This window comes from Falco punctatus (assembly GCF_963210335.1).
Source record: "Falco punctatus genome assembly, chromosome: 8".
NCBI lineage: Eukaryota > Metazoa > Chordata > Aves > Falconiformes > Falconidae > Falco > Falco punctatus.
Window position 1 is genome coordinate 3,759,310 of NC_137588.1, and position 21,540 is coordinate 3,780,849.

At 47.7% G+C, this 21,540-nt stretch overlaps 1 protein-coding gene across 1 annotated transcript in view; it reads left to right on the plus strand.

Moving 5' to 3' along the window:
• The first annotated feature begins 279 nt into the window (after positions 1 to 279).
• Positions 280 to 21,540, plus strand: part of TMEFF2 (transmembrane protein with EGF like and two follistatin like domains 2) — a 135,545-nt gene continuing 114,284 nt past the window's right edge. The window contains exons 1-4 of the mRNA XM_080399897.1: positions 280 to 5,363; positions 6,702 to 6,811; positions 12,846 to 12,975; positions 16,008 to 16,034. Coding sequence (XP_080256023.1) covers positions 5,183 to 5,363; positions 6,702 to 6,811; positions 12,846 to 12,975; positions 16,008 to 16,034 — 448 coding nt within the window. The 5' untranslated portion in view covers positions 280 to 5,182. The remainder of the gene's footprint in view (positions 5,364 to 6,701; positions 6,812 to 12,845; positions 12,976 to 16,007; positions 16,035 to 21,540) is intronic.

The window sequence follows — 21,540 nt, forward strand, 5'->3', positions numbered from 1 at the left end:
ACAGGTTGTGTGTGCTTTGCTGGTTTCTGCTGGAGCAAGAAGCATCCTTTCCTTCTGGGCTGGGTCTTCTAAGTGGCAACTGGCCTCCCAAGCCTTTTCTGGTGTGCTCTTTGGAGTCAGACCTGCTCTTTTGGCAAGAACTGCCATCAGAAAGAGGTGACGCCTCCACTCTCCACTCCCTTCTTTTTAGTACTGGGTAGGACTTTATTTGGTCATTTAATCTCTTTTAAATATATTTTTTCCCCTACTTCTCCCCTCCCCCCCCCCCCCCCCCCCCCCCCCCCCCCCGAAACTAACATTGATGGTGGCATCTTGCTCATGAATGTGGTGTGGCTCTCAATAATTGTGCAGAGTGGATTTTATTTTTTTTAAATCTGTACATGTGTTTTTCATAAACCTGTTGCAATATGGTGTCAGTGGTGAGGAGGCTAACTTAAATGTCCCTTGGACATTTGTTAAGATTTGTCCTTAGCAGCTGTGGAACCTTATCCTGTACTTCTAGTGCTGACTTGAGGAAAACATTGTTCATAAATATTAGCTGGGCCATAAGAAGCCTTTTTTCATCAGTATTCCTGACCCCAGTCACCTTCCTAGGGCCTTTAGAGAGTGTCTTAGAGATAAGGATCCATGAACTCAGCTTTGTGGTCTTTGGGTAGACAGAGCAGAAAGAGAGCGGGTGTTGTGCACCTATAACTTGCATTGCTGAGGAGGTTTTGCTATACTTGTCTGTACCATTTGGCTTCTCCCAAGTTCTGGGAAACTTTTTGGAAACTGCAGGCTTCCAAGAGCAGCACAGCCAAGATATAATACAAGTGTGAATAACTAAGGTTGCATAATTTGCCGCTAGTACACCAGCTCCTAGCCAAGCACAGCAACAGAAGGCATTACTCACAGACGTGGCTACGTGGGACTGGGATCAGGTGCAGTCTGGCCCCAGGGCTCAGCTGCTGGCTACTGCTGCCCACCGCAGAACACAGCCAGGGCACCCCTGCCCTTGCTTTGAGGCTTTCAGAGCACCTGAAGCATCTCAACCAGCTGTTTTTCATCTGGGAGCTGATCTCCTCTGAGCACCGGTACATGTGACATGACCATGTGTATTGGATAAAACTATCAGCCTCAGTGATATTGAAATATCATGACCATGTGTATTGGATAGATATTCGTATCAGCTGCCTTTGAGGCCTCTCATCTGCCTATTTCTTGTAATGTAAGCGTCTTAAAACTGGCACAAGCCTCAGAAAAGCTCTACAAGTAATGGGTTTAATACTCGAGATGTAGCCTCCCCCCATCACATCCTAGAAGAGCCCTTCCAAGAATGGTTCAGATAGCTTTTCTGCTTCTCTGGTGCTGGAGCCAAACACGTAACCACAAGGAGCTATACCAATGGCTGTTGGTCTTTGGTACTTGGTTTGGACACGGAGAATGGGAAGCCAGGGCACACATGCTGTGACCTCAGTATCTCACTGAGAAGATACTGGTTGCAATTTGTATGTGACATTGGCATAATGCTGCCTGCGTGGTGGTGAACCCACCACATGGTTTACAAGGAGTAGGTTTTATGTAGCGGTGAGATGGGATGGGAACATCAGGGAGTACAAGAATGCAGGTGTCAACTAGCCTAAGTGTTGAAGTATAGCTGGGAATAATGCGTTACCAAGAGATTGTGTGTGCCGTGTTGCATTAACAGGGCAGAAGAATGTATGCTCTGGAGCCAGGAACTACATAAAAAAATGATTGTATCTCAGTCTCTACAATTCAAAAGAGATTGCTAGAGAGAGTAATGGAGAAATTGGGCTCGTGGGTCTAGCTTGGAACACTGTCAGATGTATTTTTATCATAAAAATGTTTTTATAAGTAAAGTTTTCATATCAACAAGGAAAATCTTTTTAAAGAAAATGCCAGTGGTAGTCACAGCAAAAAACGTAATACTGTGCCTTAAGCAGATTGCCCTTCAGACAGTTTCAGGTTCATAGTTCAAGCATCATGTTGTGACAATTACAGGACCTCTGATGGAGCTTCCATATTCCAAAGTCAGAAAACAAGCATAAAAATAGAGGGACTCCTTTCTCTCCCCAGGCAGTGCCTGTTGTCTGAGTGGCTGAAAATAAAGCAGGGTAAATATAAGTCAGAACCATGTGCCTGAGATTCAGTCGCTGCGGTGTTATATGGCACTCTGGGGAGAACACGGGCCGTAGCTGGGCTTCTGCTGCTGTATTTAATGATACTCTGTGAATGCCAGATACACTGGCGGTATCATCTTGGGTGTGAGTTATAGTGACAGGAAAGATAGATCAGAGAGGGTCTCGCTGCAAGACTGGGAAAAACTGTTTCATTCCCTGTATCATCTGGTTAAAATGGTGCAAAAATAAGGAGGCCAGTGGTACCTTTCTGAACTGCAGCTATGTGGAAAGAAGGGGGTTTGGTGTGGAGGAAGGGAGGAGGAGGGTGCAGGAAAAGAAAAAAAGAGAGAATGAGAATAGAAACCGTAGGCTGTGGTAATTGCAACCAGGGGAAAATGGAGCAGTGAGACCACATAGAGGAACCAGGGGAGTGGGAAGAAGAAACAAGGGGGGAGCAAGAAGAAAGGAAAAGAGCAAGCAGGACATTCCCCTGGTGAGGCTGTGCGACTGTGCTACCTAGACAGCCAGGACATTTTTCATTTTTAAGCACCTCAATGATCAGCCAAGCAGAGAGCTGAGCTTCAGCAAGCAGCAAATAATGAATATGAGAAAGAAGAAAAGAAGTTGAAAACAAAGAGGAAGAGGTGAGAGGGGAAATAGAAATAATATGATAGTAAATGGAATAACAGAATGGCACACACAAAAAAAATAAAGAGCTAAAGGGAAAGAAAAAAAAACCTTAATCTGGCACCAGGTGCTCAGCTGGCAGATGCTCTGTAAGCCCACAGAAGATGAAGGATAAGATTCTGTGCAACCACTAGCAGGCAGTAAAAATTAATATTTCCTTTCTGCTAGGTGCTGCTTAGGGCTTGATTAGTCAATAGGAAACAGTAGGCACAGGGATTTGTGTGGATCTTCATCAGAGCCTTAGCACATATTGGAATGTGCAAATTGATACCCTTTTAATTGTAGCAAAGGCTTCTGGACTGCAGGTGGGTAGATAAGGTCAATACAGATCGTGGCAGGCGGGCAGGGCCAGGGCAGGGACCAGCCGTGTAAGTATGGGGCAGAAAGGAGGCAGAAGAAAACCTGTCATGGAGTGTATGGAGAAGCCAGAAAGGAATTACAAAAGCATAAAATATTCCTCAGCTCTGGCGGACCAGGCCCTCTTTATGAAGGGATCCCAAGCAGTAGTACTGTTGTCTGGATTTGCATAGAGCCCTCAAAGTGCGGTTCCATCAAATAACGTCAGCCAGTATTTTTAAAAAGCGAGTCCTAAATCTTTACCTTAGGGGTCGCAAAGGAGGTCACGCGTTCGGGAAAAGCAAACTTCCAGCAGGGCCCCTCCTCCCACTCATTCGGGGGTCTCCAGACCCGCCCGCAGCGGCCCCCCTCAGGGCTCGCTCCTGCCCCCCCGGGGGCTGCTGCTGTCCCGCGGCGAGGGGACGGGGCAGAGGAGGGGCAGGGCGACCCCGGCCGCCTCCCCCCGCGGTCCTGCCCGCTGGGATGGGCCCGGCGGCTCCCGCCTCCCCCCGCGCTCCGGCCCGAATCACGGCGGCCGTGCCCGGGGAGCGCTTCCCTGCTGCCGTCTGCACCACCTGAGCGATGGTTCCGTTTCGGTTGGCGTCTAACGCGCCCTCGCCCCGCCAGCGCCCCGTCCCGCGGCGCACGTGCAGTGCCGGGCGGGGGGCAAGGGGTCCCGTTTACCTGGCAGCAGGTGTGTGTCGGCTCCGCTACGCCCGTGCGGCGAGCGGCTGCGGGCTCGGAGACGAGAGGAGGAGGGGGGTGAGGCCGAACAGCCCCCAGCCCTGCGGCGGGGCCAGGGCAGGGGCTGGGGCGAGCGGCTCCCAGCACCGCCTGGGGAGGCTGCGGGGGCACGCTGCTGCTGCGCTCCCGCCGCCCCGGGAGCCGGGGGGCAGCCCTCACCGTCCGTCCCGACCGCCGCCTCCGAAAACTAGAGCCCCGGAGGGGCGGAGGATCCGCGGCGAAGGGCGCAGCAGTGAGTGGCGGCTCCGCAGCCCCGTGGCAAGGCGCCGGCTGGAGGCGGAGGGAGGCTGCGGCGGGGCTTCCGCGCCCTCCGAGCGTGCGTTCGGCGTTGGGGGGCAGCGCACCCTCCCTGCCGCGGTGATGGTGCATTTTTCCTCCGGCTCCGTCGCGGGGATGGTGCTGCAGCCAGGCAAGGTGCTGTCAGCCGGCCCTAGGCAGGCTCTCCCCGCTTTCCCCACTGCGCTTGTTCCTTCCCCTGGTCACCTCGCCCGCTCCAGACCCCGCAGCTGTGCCAGTGTTTTATTTTCCTAAACGTCGCAGACGCGCGTGATTAAATACCGGTGCGAGGCCAGCAACTTCAGCAGCGCCCGGGCGTGTGTGCGCGATGGGGGGGACGGGGTCGCGTACGGGCATGCCTGCGCGCCCAGGTGAGCTAGCCCACCCGCGGCTACGCGCCGGCCGGGGGGCGAGGCGCCCACATGGGTGGGCGCGCAGGAGGGGAGCAGCCCGGCCCTCGCCCCGTCGAGGGTACCCGCAGCCGGCGGTGCAGGGCTGACGGCGGGGGTGCGGGGGTCACCGCGGGCGTGCTGCCCCCCGGCCCCCCCTCTCCTGCCCGGCCCGGCCCCGGGCGCTGCCGCGGGGCGCAGCAGCATCGCCGGCCCCGCCCGCCGGGCCCCGCATCCCGCTCGGCCAATGGGGGCGGCGCGGCGGCGGCACGTGACGCGGCGGGCCGGGACCTGCTGCTTCCCCCGCGCAGAGGGATGCGGGCGGCAGAGCGGGGCAGGCGGCGGCGGCGGCGGCTGCGCGGCGGCGGCCCCTCCGCGCCCTCCCCCCGCTCCCCGCCGCCCGGCCCCTATGGCAGCCGCTCCCCGAACCGCCGCCGCCCGCACCCCCGCACCGCCCCGCCGGGCTCCGCCGCTAGCCCCAGCAGCGTCGCGCCCGCCTTCGGCCGCCGCTCGCTGACCCGCTGCCGCCGCCGGCCGGGGCCCCGGGATGCCCAGCGGCCCCGCCGGCCGTCCCTGCCGCCCGCCGCGCCGCCCGGGGGGCACGCCGCCGGAGAGTTGAGTTAGGAAGTCATGGTGCCCTGGGAGCCCTCCCCGCCCCGGCAGTGCGGCGGCGGCGGCTGGACGCTCTGCGACTGCTGCTGCTGGCTGCTGCTGCCCGCCGTGCTGCTCGTCCTCGCCCGCCCCGACAAGCTGGCGGCCTTCCCTACCTCCTTAAGTGACTGCCAGACGCCCACCGGCTGGAACTGCTCCGGTAAGCACCGGAGCTTCCCGCGCCTGGCCCTGCCGTGCCCCGCCGGGCGCTCAAAGTTGCGCGGGCGAGCCCGGGGCAAGACAACTTGAGCGGGCGATGCCGCGTCCCGCTCGGTACGCGGGAACGGAGACGGCGAAAAGTGCCGGCCGTCGCTCCCGGCGCGGCGCCCAGCCCCCGGGCGACCCGCTGCCCCCCGCTGCCCCCCGCTCCGCGGGGCCGGGCGTGCCGGCCGCGCCCTCCGCCGGTGCGCAGCGCTGCGGGCGGCTCCGCGCTGCCGCGGGGCACCTCGGTGCGGGAGCGGGCAGCCGGGCCGCCTGCGCGCATCCTGCCGGCGGCTCCTCCCGTGCGCGCCGGGGCGAGGGCGCGGCGGGGTACGGGCACCGGGAGCCCCGCGCCCGCTCCTTGAAGTCGGGTGACCTTTAGAACGAGTTTCTCACGTAGGGCAGCAGCCGGCCCTTCCCGAAACCTAAAGTAAGCCTGGATCCGGCTGCGATAGCCGCCGAAGGGAGAGAGCCTTTTGGGGTAACGTGTGCCCCGCACGTAACGTGTTAGACCTGGGGGGGGGGGGGGGGGGCACTGGCACTGTAAGCTCTTCGTTTCAAACATGTAGCGATACGGTTAAGAGCGCTCGGATGTGTTTTTTAAAAAAATCGATGGATTTAGATCTTAATGGGTTTGGAGTCTGATAGAGCTGTTTTGTTTAATACCTTGCCGCACGTTGTTGGAGTGGGAAGTCAGCTAGCGAAATCTGAAATTCACGCTTGTATTCGTGAACTGAATCTTCAGTCAGATCTGTTGGTTTTTCCCAGAGAAAATGAAGGCAAAGAGCTAGGTTCGCTCAAGCGGCTTGTGGGGAACCTAGCACTTCTGTTAACTTAGAGGTGATCAATCTTCATTGGGATCAGGCAGACCATCACGGAAAACATACAGCCTGTTTGTCTTTATTATTGGGGGCTTTATTGCATCATGGGCTGAAGAAATCCCAATCTGGACTTTTGTCCAACAGATTTGTGATCAGATGGGGATAAGTTGATGACATTTCCACCCTAACATAAAGAAACAGCATAATTACCAGGTGACTTTTGAGGAAACGGAGTCTGTGAAATAGAAAAAAAAGTGCATGAGGCATTTGGGAATAGAAACTAAGAGAAAGACCAAGGGAGAAACAAGAGAAAAAGTGGGAAACTGAGGACAGGGAAGGACAAAAGAAAATCTGGACTGTGTCATTTCGTCAACAAGGTTATTGTGCTGCGTGCATTAAAATGCAATCATTCTGTATTGTTCCTTTTGCTAGACCAAAGCTGATATCTTTTTCCCCCCCCCCTCTTTACATTTGAGGTTATGATGACAGAGAAAATGATCTCTTTCTCTGCGACACCAATACCTGTAAATTTGATGGGGAGTGTTTAAGGATTGGAGACAGTGTGACTTGTGTCTGTCAGTTCAAGGTAAGAAGATTGATATTTCATTCTCTAATTCACTAATGAGAATACAAATCAAGGATCTCCCTTTATAACCTATCACTTGGCAATTTATTTCCCTGCGTGCAGAGAAGTTAGAGGGAAAACCTGGCAGCATGTATAAAAGCTGACAGGAGAACCAACTGGTGTCAAGAAGACACAAGTTTCTCTGGGAAAATGCAGATGCTGTGGCTTTAAATGTCCCTTTGGGTTTGCAGTTTCAGGTTGTGCATTTCTGATTTTTTGTCTCTGCCCTTTTAACAAAGATTTAGAGCCCTTTCTAAATTCATTTTTGATACAGATCATGGCTTATTGTATTCGGAGTTCTGATCTAGTTAAAGAAATGGATCTGTAATGTGCTTATGCAATATTTTCAGGAAGGGCTGCATAGTGACAATGCTCTTGCCTGTTTATCTGCCCAGCTGATCAGATTAAGGAGCAATCCCTCTGTTCCCAAATCATGAACTTCCTTTAGCTTTTATATAGTTTTAGGGGGGGTGTTACTGAGTAGTAGGGGGGTTTCCTGCTATTTCTTCTCTCTCCCTCTTCCAGCTGCATCTAAACCTCAGGCGTTCTCAAAGTCAGATGATTTCATTATGAAGGATTCCATTTAATATGTTTTAGCCAACTCACAAAACAGCTGTGCTTTACATAATGACCTGAATAAAAACGGAACAAATTAAAAGAGTTTTAAGCATGTATCAGCACGTGTTGTATGTACATTTATGCCCCTGTGGTTTCTTGCATTTTAATGTGGATTTGTGAAGTTGTGGAACTTGTAACACTGATTTGTATGTTTACAGTAGAGCAGGCCAAATAGTGCACAGTTCAAGATTGTGCACATCTGTAATGATTAAGTAGTTATTGAGCTTTGATAGACTATTTGCTTTGAAGCATGACAAGTATCGTTTATATTTCTAGAGCCAAATGTGTCTTCAGAGAAAAAAAACCCAAATGATAAATTCCTTCATTTAAAACAAAGAAGGAATTTTCTGTAATAAGAGCAAGACAGTTGTTTGCTGAAATGCTTGTGTTTCCGGTGTTGGGAGAGAATTCATATTGGCCATGGGGTTTTGTTTTTTTTATTTTGTTTCTAGTTTGCGTGCAATCAAAAATTCAATGTGAGAATGCTGTTTTGAGCATTTGCCTTGGCTCAGGATGTGCAGTGATTTAAGGGTGGGTCTGTTTTCCCTTTCTAAGAAAAATCCGTAATGCAGTGAGACATCTGTGACTTGTCCCATTGCCTGGCGGTGAGCTAGGGCAGATGTTGTGCCATGAGCACTGAACTTGGAGCAGCCACAGGACATGCTTGGGTCTTGTCTTTGGTCCTGGATTGGTGTTGCCACATGGTATAAAGCAGTGGACTCGTGGCCTAGAAGGAGCAAATTCAGACGTTGCCATCGGCAGGGAAGAAGGCATTGGGAGCACTGTTTCCCCAAGGCAGGATGCTGGTCCCTGGTGATTCACAGTAAATGAAGCCAAATGAACCTCTTTGTGCTGTGTTGTCTCCTCTTCAAGAGGTGAATACTATATATTTGCTGCGTCGAGCAGTGCTGTAGGGGGCAGTTGAAACAAATCTAAGATAATCTGAGAACTTATATATGAATATGTAAATGAAATTAAAAGTATAAGTTGGGCAGTTGTGGGCCTGATCCCACTAATAAATGGGTTGAAATCAACAGTAATCTTCGGTTTCAGCGCCCTTTGGATCAGGCCCTGTAAACGCTCAGAGCTTTTTGTCTTGATTTGAGCCCTCTGTGGAGCCGCAGGGCTGGCTGTGACCTTGGAGGGCAAATTACCTGTGGCTGATCCTGTGCCGGTGCTGCAAAGGGCGGTGCGGTGCCGGGGGCTTCTGTAGTCAAACGTGTCCACTTTGATACAGGCAGAGCTTGGGGGGATGTTAACTTCTCTTGTAACATCAGTGGATAATGTGACAAGCCAAAAAGATACGCCACCAGAGTAGAAAATTAATTTTGAGTGTGGTGTCTGAGACTGGCCAAGTAAGGCAGAGCTGGCCAAGTAATTTGTGTCATGAGTAAGGGGGGTCCTCCATCAGAATTCAGGTCCCCTGTTTCGGTGATAGCTCTCTGGGGTGATGGTTAGCGAATCAATAGCAGAGTCCTCATCACTATAACCATATTTTATGTTTTCTCCAGAATTTGCCAGGGGCTTTAACTGCAGCTTAAAAGAATAGACAAGGATGGAAAGCTAATTTTGCCTCCATACTGTTGAAAAGCCCTGGGCTGGCCAGCCTGTGTCTTGAGGGGCTGAAGTGGGGAGCAGGGCGTTTGCAGTCTTGGTTTGGGTTTTTCAAACGGGAATCACAGATGCACAGTGTCTGTCCAAGTGGAGTCAAAATTAATTTGTTTTTGCTTGAAAGGGTGGATATGATCAGAGATTCTGGAACACCTGAGTTAGGCTTCCATCCCTGGAGAGCCAGCAGGCGTGTGCTGAGAAAGGGATTCATAGTGGTTGGCTCTCTTGCCGTACTCTACTGCAAAATGATCGCCCCTTCACTACTTCCTCACAATGAGATGTGTATTGCATTGGAAAACACTCTCCTGCTCTGATCAGTCACTGCAGATCTGTCCACCGCTCAGGGCAAGCCCATACCTTGGTGTCAGCAGGGCAGGAATGCACTGGGCCAGTGCTGGCTCCAGCAGTGGGGCCGAGTGTGGGAGAAAGCACCACCGCCGCTGCCCCCCCTGCACAGAGCAAATTCGACGGGGCCACCAGAACAGCAGGCATGTGGTTGGAGACATGGCTCACTGGGGTCTGCACCCTAGTCTGCCCAAAGCCACAGGTCTGGCAGCCTGGGGTTTTTTTCCATCTTAGATTTCATGTACATATCTAAAAATACTTCAGGGTATTTCCATCAATGTTGCACACCTCTTCTCTTTGGTCACCACGAGACCTTGCATGCATGTTGAATCCTGTACGTGCCTCAGTGTTTGTGGAGCTGGAACATCACCTGGCCAGCTTGAAGCTTTGTATCATATTTCTGGAATCTATTTTCATGCTGCTTGGTTCCAGATGTAGGTGACATTTTTGGACTAGTTAAGTAGGAGGCAGTCAAACTTTTAACAGTGTTACCAAGAGAGGGAGTTACGCAAGTTATCATTTTCTTTAGAAAACAAACCTTACGCTTTCAGTGCCTAGCACTGACCCCCAGCGCTTGCAAAGCTGGTTTGTCCTTGGCTGTGATAGTGGGCACTCCGGGCTGCTAGAGGTGAGGAAGGCAGCCTTTGTATGATACTTGGCTGAATTGCATACGTATGTTTCTTGCTCTACAGCTGAATTTTATAAATGTGCATATGTAAGAGAGAAGGGGACAGTATGGCACTATGCTGCTGCTTTAGTGGGAGTTTTGACATGAGTTTCCCTGGGTGCTTGATCAACCTTTACTTGAGGGGTGGAGAATCATTCCCTCATCTACAGCTTGTTTTATTGAGCCCAAAATTGATGCCAAAAACGTGTCACTGTACTGGGGAAACTGATAGTCAACATCTAATATTGTCCAATGCCAGCAAGTATTTTGTGATGTGAAGAGCTGCGAGTACTGGATTTAGCATGGTCAAGTACAAGAGTCTGGCTCTAGTGGGTTAGGAGTAACCTGGTGACTAACATCACAACCTTCTCATCGGTGGTCGCCTTTCCTGGCTACCTTCCAGTACGGTGTCCTGGTGGCTCGTAGAGCCATCCCAGCTCAAAGCCAAGGGAGAATCCATCTGGAAGATCTCACTTCTTTTGTTCCTTGTGGCTCCTGCCTTTTCCATCTTAATACTAGTTGTCCAAAGGCAGTGGTAGGAAAAGTGGGCAGCAGGTGAAGAAACACATCCTTGACCAGCATGATTTGCAAAAGAAAAGGCTGCATCACCTGTGCTCATCACAGAGTACCCCCCACCTCTGCTGCCCAAAGCCAAGCTTGAATGTGGCAGGAGCCACGGGAGAGATGGTGAAGCTTCTGCCAGGAGAGTTAATCCTTCCTGGAGCCCTGGTGTCTCTCAAAAGTGTTTTGAAATTGCCAAGCTTTGGAATAAGCTCCAGCGTAGCTCAGAGCAGCTCTGTCACTCATTTCTGTGGATCAGGATTTCACTCTTGATGCTGCGTGCTGCTAATGTAGGGCCGTCTGGCCTTTGAGATTTGCAGCTGAGTCAGTGTAAAAGATCGTCTCTTGCTCTGGGCAAAACCAGCAGAGAGTTTGCTGCTGTGTTTCTGGGGAGCAGGATCCAGCATTGTTTCTACGTGTAACAGAGCCTGTTGAGAAACTTTGGGCCAAATTCTGCACAGATTAGATTGCTCTGGGAAAAGGTCCCATGGGTGGCAAGCAGATAATATGTCTAAAGCAAGCGTGATTTGCTCCTTCGTGCTTTAAAAAAATTGCACCATTGTGTTAATTGTCCTGGTTAAGTATTCCAGATCAGCCTCCAGCAATCGTTGAGCTTCTGGATGAAGTTGGCATTTTCTGCTTGCAACATTACTCAGATTTGGAACATAATGGTGAAAATAGCATAGAAACACTTTTTAATGAACTGTTTAAAATCTTTGCATGGAGGAGTCCTTTGTTAGAAGCGGAACGAGAGGATTTCTACTGTTGTGGCTGCTGGTTTCCTTTCTTGTTCCAAGGGAAGAGAGTGCTGGGGGTGGGCAGCAGCTTGGGAAGACAAGAAAATACAATGCACGAGGAAAATGTCATTTGATTTGGCCCAATCAAAATGTCACTCTGACCAACTATGAATAATTTCTTGGCAGCTGCTTTGTGTGGAGGCCTGCAATTAATGCAATCTATGCAATCATTTGTGTTAATCACTTCTGTAGTCATTCACGTTGAAGCATATTTGATTTTTATATCCCTGGAATTTCAGTTCTGTGTTTTACATTGTGCCTGACGAACGCACCTCAGATGCTTTGTGGCGTAGTACAGCTAAATAGGAAGTACGATTTCTTTTTAATTTTTACTTTGATTTAAACAGAGGTGAGCATTTGTAAATAATAGTTGTGATCATTCCATTTGTTATAATTAAACAATGAGGCATACCAGGAGTACAGTAATCATGAGATAATCATATCCCCAGTATAATTACCATGTACAGGGTATATCCAAGAATTTCTAAGCCTCAGAGGGTGATTATCTTATGATAACTGCACCCGGTGGGTGCCCAATTTTCAATATAAAATGGAATTATTTTTATTAAAATGAACAACAGAGGGCAAAGCTGTCTTTCAGTGGTAGAGGGAACAAAACAGGTAGTTTGCAGAGCTGAGCAGGAGTTTTGAGCCAAAAGAGGGATGCGTAGCATGAGTAACTTCAGCGCCCTTTGGTGTGCGGGCTGAGCGTGCTGCAGTGCTGCTGCTCCTGCCCGCTGGCCACCATGGGGAGAGCTTGGACCTTTGTGGAGCATCCCGGCCGGAGCTTGCCAGGAAGGGAAACAGCTCTGCAGAAAGAGGGATGGGGTTTGATCATAGGTGTCTCAGAAATAATTTCCCTCTGTCCAATCAGTTCTAATTATAGCCAAGTACTTAAACAGAGTGTTATATACGTGCACAGGCAGACACTTTGGTGTATGCAGACTGTCTGTGTAGCAGCGAGGGTGTCTATGCGGGAGGAGGGGAAAAGTGAGCCTGTTCGTTGCAATTTGTCTGTAGCCATCCAATGGAAACACATGAGCTGCTATTGCAGATGCGAGGAGCTGTTTGCCTTGCCCATCTTAGTTCCCTGGGGATGCCCCCACATCCTCCTCGCAGGGAGAGGCCTCTCTGGGCGCACTTACTGACCACTTTGCCCATTCACATTACCTTTTCCCTAACCTGATCAAGTCTGGTTTACACTTCTCTGCCTTTTGCCTTTTTTAAGAATCCCCCCTCCCTCTCCCCTAGTAGCTGTAAAGGTGAAGAGTGTCTCCCTTCCTGTGGTTTTCCCAGGGGTTTAATACTGGAAGGGGGCTGGGGGGGTTACGCAAATGGGTCCTGTGCCACCCCACTTGTGTGACTAATGCTTCTGCTCTCTGTCCCTTCCCATCAGTGTAACAATGACTACGTGCCCGTCTGCGGCTCCAACGGCGACACCTACCAGAATGAATGCTACTTGAAACAGGCTGCCTGCAAGCAGCAGAGCGAAATACTCCTGGTGTCCGAAGGATCATGTGCGACCGGTATGTATAATGCACTCCAGGCTGCCTGCAGACCTTGCCGTGCCCCTGAATAAAAGAACCTGTGGATGGCGAAAGCTATTTGAATGCCTGCTTTGAATTCATTACAGAAGAATTCTTTGCCGTCTTAGGCATGAGAAGTTGCTGCCATCCTTCCCTGTGAAGTCACTAACTTAGCACAGGCTCACCGTCTATGATACAGTATACCCTTGACACTGTTTCGAAGAGCCAGCACAGAAGTTGATTTCTTTTTTTTAATACGTATCTTGTGCTCCTGATCATCCTGTGCGCTGCGTACACTTCTGAGCTGCTACGCCTAGTAACTGGAAGCAGATTAAATGAGCAGATGTCTGATAAATGGGCATCTGGATTACCACAGACCCCTCCGTAATCTGGAGAGAGAGAACTGGAGCATTATTGCCTGCAATCCAGTTTCTTAGCTTTTTCTTTGTGCATGTAGGGCTAGATTCCCAGCTAGTATAGTTCAGCAGACCCCTGGTTGTAATGCACCCTGCCAATTTATACCAGCTAAAGATTTGGCCTGAAAGATGCTTAACAAACAAGTCTAGGCAACAGGTTTTTCTTCTGGACCTGCTGGAAGAATTCATTAAAGAGCTTATGTGAAAACTGACTGGCATTTGAGACATCTTTGCTTAACTCTGAGCATCGTGAGCTGTTTGTACCTCCGCTTTTATGAAACAGCTAGAAAGGTGAATGAGCAAAATCAGTCAAGAAAACTGAGTTGCTTATGTGCAGGAGTTCTTGATGTTTTTCTTTTGTGCTCAGTATCTGTTAGAGGTGGGCAGTGAAGTTAACTTGAAAAGAGCAGGAGGAGTAACTCTTTGTTCTTGAGAGAGTTCTTTAAACTTAAAGCAGAATTTTTTTCCTGGCTGAGGATGGAGGAGTCAATAAAAAGTGCATTAGACAAACTTTTTGCAGTGCCGCAATTTTGTGTTTTGTACACCTGAGAGAAAATAAACTCCTTTCCCTGGAAATGTTGTTCTTCTCTGAAGCTGTTACCTGACAATTTTCAAGAGGGAAAAAAACATACGCTGCAATTTTTTTGTCTATAAATTGGTATTAAGCAGAGCTCAGGCTGACAAAGCCTATTGTGGCATAGGATTTGTTCAACTTGGTGAATTCTCTCAGCGCAGCAACCGGTCTTTTTTCATTCAAACTTTTTGATTAAAGGGATAATTGTGAAGCTTTGCTACATCTTTTCTTAAACTTCATGCCTACTGGCAATGGCTGTGTTGGAAGCATTCTCTCTGAAACACATTTTGGATTTCAGAAACAGAGAAGGAAAAAAAAAAAAAAAAAGGCTTTCCTGAAGTCTTGATCGTTTGGCCTTTTTTTCTTTCTCCCAGGAGGAGGCTCCTGAGGAGGCTCCAGCAGAGAAGGGAGCAGCCATGCACCTCAGGTTTTCCCCATGGGATAGGGCTCTCTGGAGGGTGCCCAGGACCCCCCAGCAGCGACCTGGGGTGCTGAGAGGTCTGGCAGTGGGCAGCCCTCCTGGCCAGGACCAGCAGGCATCTGGCTGTTGAAGGGTAGGGGCAGGAGAGACACAAGGTTTTTTTCATGGAATCATAGAATCATTTAGGTTGGAAAAGAGCTTTGAGATCGTCAATTCCAACCGTTACCCCAGCACTACCAAGTCCATCACTAAACCATGCCACCAAGCACTGCATCTATTCAAAGTGCCAGAGAATGTGGTAGTTCATTGGGGGAGGCCGGTGGTAGCAGGCATTCGTTCCTTTCTCTGTGCTGGGGAGACCTGGCCCACCTGGAAAAGCAGTACTTCCCAGAGCCATGAGGGCATTCTAATGAAGACACCCTCCTTTCCCCAGTAGCTCATTTGGGAAAGAGCATCAGGACAGAAGATCAGATCAGGAAAATGCAGGAGATGGTCACTGGGAAACCCCCACCATTTTCTGTTCTCTTTTCCAGCCCCTTTTTGCATCTGTCCAGTCTTGCTTTGTAAATCTTTGCATCTATGCAGTCTTGCTGTGTAAATCTTCCATTTTAAGTCATTTTTGTGCCACGTTTATTGAAATAAAGGTTTTCCTTTTTTTTTTAACTTTGAGCAAGGATGGCGTGTGCAAGCCAGTTCAGGTCCACCAGACCTTGCTGTCAGTAAATTAGGTCTAACGGTTCATAGGGTAATTGGATCCCAAAGCAGCCTTTCCAAACTGTCTATTAATCTTGATGCTGATAACTGGATGACCCCTCCACTAAGGGGGAGGTTGGGATGATAACCTCCCTCCCTTCCCTGAAAAAGAAATTCCTCTTATGGATTATTTTTGGTAACCCTACATGTGTGTGCATTTCTGTGCTTTGCCTCACTTGGAAAGTTTTGTAATGAAGCTCCGGGCTTGGCAATGTCGTGATGTTGCACTTTCTAAATTTGTGACTCTCGTCATTCCAGCCAACAAAACATTGAGCAGAGGAAAAATAAATATGAAATACTCGATTTTGAAACTCAGCAACAACCTTGAGAAAAATGACATTTTAATAATTTATCTAAAGGCTTTGATTGTTATTTCCAATTTCCATTTTTTTTCCCAGTTTTTCCAATATTTTCCAATAATTCCAATGGTTTATTCCAACTAGTTAAGATCTGATGAGCTGACATTGTTTTGTAACGATAATGACATGAATTTCCAGTTGGCCTGGCCTTAAAAAAATGGGTTTAAAAAATTGTCTTTGATGGTGAGTAGTGGGCAAGTGAAGTAACTTTGCACAGCTGTTAGGAACAAAGCTTTATCAGTCTTGGTACAACAAAACAAAGTAGAGGCTGATGAGGACATTACAGCACTCCAGGGCTTAGGTTATTTTAGTCTAATATAGAGACTTTAAAGAAAAGACATGAGAAAAAGATGGTTCGAGTGAGCTACGTTCAGATTAGAACTCGATGATTTACCCAGGGATGATACCAAATGTGAGGTACACTGTAATACACTTAACAGTCTTGCTTTGCATGCTTACAGCACATACTGTAGAACATGAATATAAATTTCTTTCTGTTCTTTCTTCAGATGCTGGCTCGGGATCTGGGGACGGAGGTAAGAGTCATCTTTTAGTATCTCTGTGGTTATGTGTACACACATTGTCTTTCACAGTTTCAGATTGTAAGTGGATAGGCTTTGCAGTTTACTTGTGACATTGCATATTGTCTTTTGTTTAGCTTTTTCTCTGAAAAAAAGTGGTATTTTGCATTTTAGTCAAGCTGGAACCTAATAATGACATGCTGTTTTCTAGGGAAATTCAGAAAGCTGTGATATTTTTAATAGGACTTGGAATTATTCATAGCTTGTGCTAGGAGCTCTATCTCCATCTACTGTTACAGTTGCACTCATTTGTTTTATGTTTAGAGTAATATTTCTTTTGTTTTAAAACATGAGCCAAACCCTTGGCTCCTCCTCACTGGAGGATTCAAGCCAAATATTTTGTGGTAACGGAGAGCATTCTTTCAAAGATATGAAGAAATGTCAGAGGGAAAGAACAATGTGCTCTTATAAGAACAGCAGCAGCAAAAATGAACGTGGAAACAGTCCAAACCCTTCACTGCATACAGGGGGATACTGTAAAATGCAGGAAAACTTGCATTTCAGTTCAGGGTTGGGGATTATTTTTTTTATTATTATTTCTTAGGTGCAGTCATTTATGGGTTTGCTTGTTTAACGCTGGTTCTAGGGTTTGTGACCGGTCGGTCCTTCCTGGAAGTGTAAGTGTTGGGTCTGGGCAGTGCCCTCCCCCAGGGCAGGGAACGAACGTGACTGCTGGGAGCTACTTGCATGGTGGGGCCAGTGGGTCAGGTGGCACTGGGGGCTGGGAGGGCCAGGGCTAGCTGGGGTGGCTGTGGAAGGTTGTCTTTAACCGTTACCCTCATTTCTGCCCAAGCCCCCTCAGTGAGCTCTGGGAGCAGGGGAAGGGCAAGGTCAGCATCAGGCAGTGTTGCTGCTGGGCTCCGCAGCCTGGGGCAGCCACCGGAGCTGAGCCAGCTTTCTGCATAAGACACAGCAGGTCTGGGCTCTTACCTGGTTTTGTGGCTGGCCCTGGCTGGATTCAGGTTTTTCAAATGCAACCCTGTTGTTTGGCAAAATATCACTTAGTCCTCATGTAGTTTTGGTAACCAGTATATCAGAGAACACAATGTATAGGTAAAGTATTAGTTTTACCCATGAAGTGGCCAACAACATGAGCATATAAGGAGCTTGCAAGGGACCTAATTTTCCAATATTGAACGCAGGCTGCTTCCTGGAAATCGGGACTCTTTAATATGCTTCAAATCTGGCTTCCCAGAAACTTAAATACTGCGATTTGTTGTCAAAAGTTTTGTCCAGCTATTTCTATTTAACTCTAATGTCCTCTTAAATTGTCTTTTTAACTACTACACCAAAGAAATTCCTTATTCAGTGCTTAACTGAAATCTACAATTCAATTTATGTTTATGATAAGATTTTCACACATATGGTCAACATGTCAGTTTTCAATGAAGTTGTGCGAAATTAATCACGTACGTACCAAGGAAAACAGATAAGATCTCCCATTCGGTTTATAACTGGGGAGGTGAGGAAACAAACTTGGCTGCTTTCTACAAGTAATGAATTCCATACTCAAAAACATGGGAATTTAAAAACAGAATTTCCAAATAGTTTCATTTTTAAAAGCTAAGGCTGACGAGATATGAGCAGAACAGGACCTTGGGGACTGACTGGGCAGGTAGTAAGAAAGCAGATTTGTGAAGGAGACGGAACCAAGTTGGTGCATGTGTTTAAAGGTCTACAAAGCTGCCTTGTATTATTCAAGATTTAGTAGGCAGCTACGGCTGTTCTTAAAGTACAAAAGTATATTTATGTGCCCTAAGAAGCTAAATCCAGCCAAGTAAATGTTGTCACTACATCACTCTTTACTAGACACGGTCTTGTTGTAAAAGCTGTAATAAATTTTCGATGTCATCACAGTAAGTCTTGTAAAACCCACTCCAACAATCTTGAGTGGGATGTTTTTTTTCTGTGAGAAGCCTGAAATTTTAGACAATCTTCTGTGTTTTCTGGTTTTTATGAAAGTTTTTGTTTCTTATGCTTCTTATGTATCAGTCTTGACTAACAAACTGCTAACCAATGCAGCATCATATTTTGCAAAACTAAGCCATAGGGACCCTCCCAGCTGGCCATGCCTCTGCCTCAACCAGCAGAATGGGGCTGTCCTGGATGCCACGGCTGGTGCTGGGTCCATCTGCAGCAAGGTACCCGCTGGCAGCCCGCAGGAGCCACCGTTCTCTTGCTGATTTGCCCCTTTTCTTGTTGCTGTTGGAGTGCCAGCAGGGCACAGGCTAGCGCTACACTTCAGCACTGCTGTTTGCTCTGTGTTGCGTTTCCACACATTGTGTTTTTCACAGCTAGCAGACTTTCTGGCAAGGTTCAGTCTTGTGCAACTGTTGTGGTCGGTCTTTGGGAGGTTCCTTGCAGCCAGGGAGACCCAGATAGGGAGCCCTGTGGGACTGCTGTGGGCACAGGCAGGGTGAGTAGTGCCTCCAGGGCACGGAGTAGGAGGCTCTGGTTAAAAAGACAAAAAGTAGATGGGCTTCTACTTGAAGGCACCTATAATGGCTGATCCTTCAGTCTGAATTGCTGAGGACCGTTAGCAGTGGGAATCTCTGCCTCTCAGCACTTGTAGGTGGAAAAGGGTGTTGCTTCTTACCGGAGCCCCTCCATATTATTCCCATGGGTTCCCTTAGTGCTCTTGTGTATCGCTCTGCAAGCTGTGAGATGAGGGAACCAGCTTTTCAACAGAGTTGTATCTCGTGGTTGGATGTCTTTGGTATGATAAGATACACGTCTAATAGGAAATTAACTGAGCTTGTGAACTAGTAAAGGGCATCGTGTTTCTCCAGTCCTTGAAACACGGCAAGTTTTTTGCTTTGAGGTGGTTTCTCCGCTGACTGACACCAGTTCAGCTCTCAGTGCTGCTTCTCTCTCAAGGATGCTCCTGTCACATGAAGTTACAATTGGTTAAGTGTTCAGAAATTGCTGAAAAGAGGTTGACGCGATGGGCAGACACACACAAACACATTGTGTGTTTGTACGAACCTTGTTTTCTCAGAAAACTGGACAGAGTAGGAGCAAGGAACAACATAGCCAGAGGCCGTGTTTTGCCGGCCACGATTCCCCTCCACACATTCCTACCTGGGTTTGCAGAGAAGTCTTCTCAATTCATTATTTAGGAAGTGGGGTTTTCTGCTTTCCTGTCAGGGATGCTGGGATCAGAGAGGTCTCAGCTTCTTAGCACTTTGATGATCTTGAGGGCTTTCCAGAGGTGATTTAATCCTTCTTTATGCAGCAATAGCATGCAAAAGTCCCCTTATTTGTAAAGTGGTGGAGGAATCTTAATCTCATTTGATTACTGAGCCTTCAGTATGCACTTTGGGGATATCCAGAAAATGGGTAAGAGCAGTAGGTGTTCAAGCTTCTTACTGCAGAAGACATTTTTCCCTGTAAATGAAGACTGAAAATGCAGATCAAAAGCCGTTTCTGTGTTTTGATTGCAGAAGCTGGGAGTGTGGTGTGGAATTATTTAAAACCTCGTATCCCAGAAAGATACTAATCAATGGCAGAAAGAATGAATGTGAAAGAGTTTATACAGAGAGTAATTTAAAGAGATTCCATTCATTTTCATCTACGCCGTTCTCTAGACAACTGGGTTTTTTTAGAACCCAGTGATTCATGTTTTGGTCTTGAGCAGCTTTATAATGAATTCTTGCTCATTTCCTAGCTTTCTGCAGACAGCGACAAACTCAAGATGCAGTATTTCATTACGGCTCTTAATGTGCTAAGAGCATGTCTCCTTGGTTTCTTTTTTACACTGAACACTCCTTTCCCCTCCCTGCATTATCTGTATTTTTAGCTCTGTTGATTGGCTTGCTTTCGTAGTCCGATGGGCTGACTGTGGGTGACTGTCGCGCCAGGAGATCCCCCAGCACAGCAGTGCATAAGCACCTACGTTGAGTTACTTTCAGAGTGTCCTTCAATTTCCATTCGAGTCCTGCTGACTCCAGTGGGAATTATATGGGGCCCTTGGGTACACAGATCTTATCCTAGTTTGATTTTTACATTAATTCTTTATGACCTAGACTAAAGCAGACTGAAAAAACAAGTCATGATTCATCAATATCATCGTCACCATTTATTATTATGGTGGCATCTAGAGGTGCTAATTATAAGATTAGGACTCCAGTGTGGTCCACCCTGATACTGCGAGGCACTTCTTCACAGCGAGGGAGACAATAAAAGCTGTGAAGCAGAGGCTGCAATACCCAAGTTGGGCAAAGGCATCACACTTCAACGGCTGAATTGGGAATAACACATGCTGCTTCAGAGCCAAACCAGTGCTGCATCTTTTGAACCACGCTGTTTGTCAGCATACCCCTATGAAGTCCAGAAAGAATCAGAGATTATACTGCTCCCTAAGTTATTCCTAATTTTTTAGATAAACCTGGAAATCAACAACCTTAGAAGCCACCTTCTTCTCCCCCTCTGTCTGTGTCTCTCACTTTGTGTGTGTATTTTAAGGACGAGACTGGTTTGTTTGTTTGTTCATTCTTTCAATTTATCCCTTCAGTCTTATCCAGAAAAACTGAAGTCCTACAGCTCCTTGTAGGTGCCAGCATGTAGATTTAATGATAGATTTTGAATTCTGGTCTGCCTTTCCTGTTGGCTTAAAGATGTGTGAGTAAACACATACATATTATAAATCTGTACGAAGCAGCAGTCATCTTGAAACACCAACCCAGGGAAAATAGGGAGGGAAAAATTAACGCTTTGAAGCCTATATTATTTTTTAAGGTAAACTGTAATGCAGCACGTATATCTTTTTTTCTTTAATCAACAGGCAAATGGCACTTTGACCTAATTGCATTTGTTCTTCTCTCTGTGCTGGTTTTGTATGACTAACTTTGAATTCGGCAGCTCTGCAGCTTTTCCACTGATTTCCCTTTCTGCTTTATTACAAGGTTGATTGATGGGCAGGGCTATGCAGAACACAATGAATATTGCTGTAAACACTGTCCTAGCAATAACACTTGAGCCAAAATACACCATAAAACCTGGAGTGTGTATTGGTTTGAATGAAAGAGTGTATAAAATGCAATACTGATAAACACACACATACACACATGTTCTCAGTATATGGGAAAATACTGGGAGTGTGTTAGTTTAACCTGTGAAAGAAAGAGAATTCATATTTTGAGCTACAGATCCCGTCCTTTCTTTGCTCGGGTGTAATGGGTGATACATCCTTCTCTCATGTGAATTCCGAGTATCTGCTGACCCCACGTGCTATCATCAGCTGCAATAAGGTAATAGGAAAGCTTTTTCTGCTGTAATTTAATTTGGGAGGTGTAATTTAAAGCAGCATCAGAAGGTACAGAATCAACTATAAGCAACGTGCACTGACTGGGTAAATACCTCTGGAGGGAATGTTTAAATCTTAAATGATTGACCTGACTCTGGATGGTCAAATATACGTCTCCTTTGTTAAACAGTTTTTTACCTTGTTAACCTCAGCATG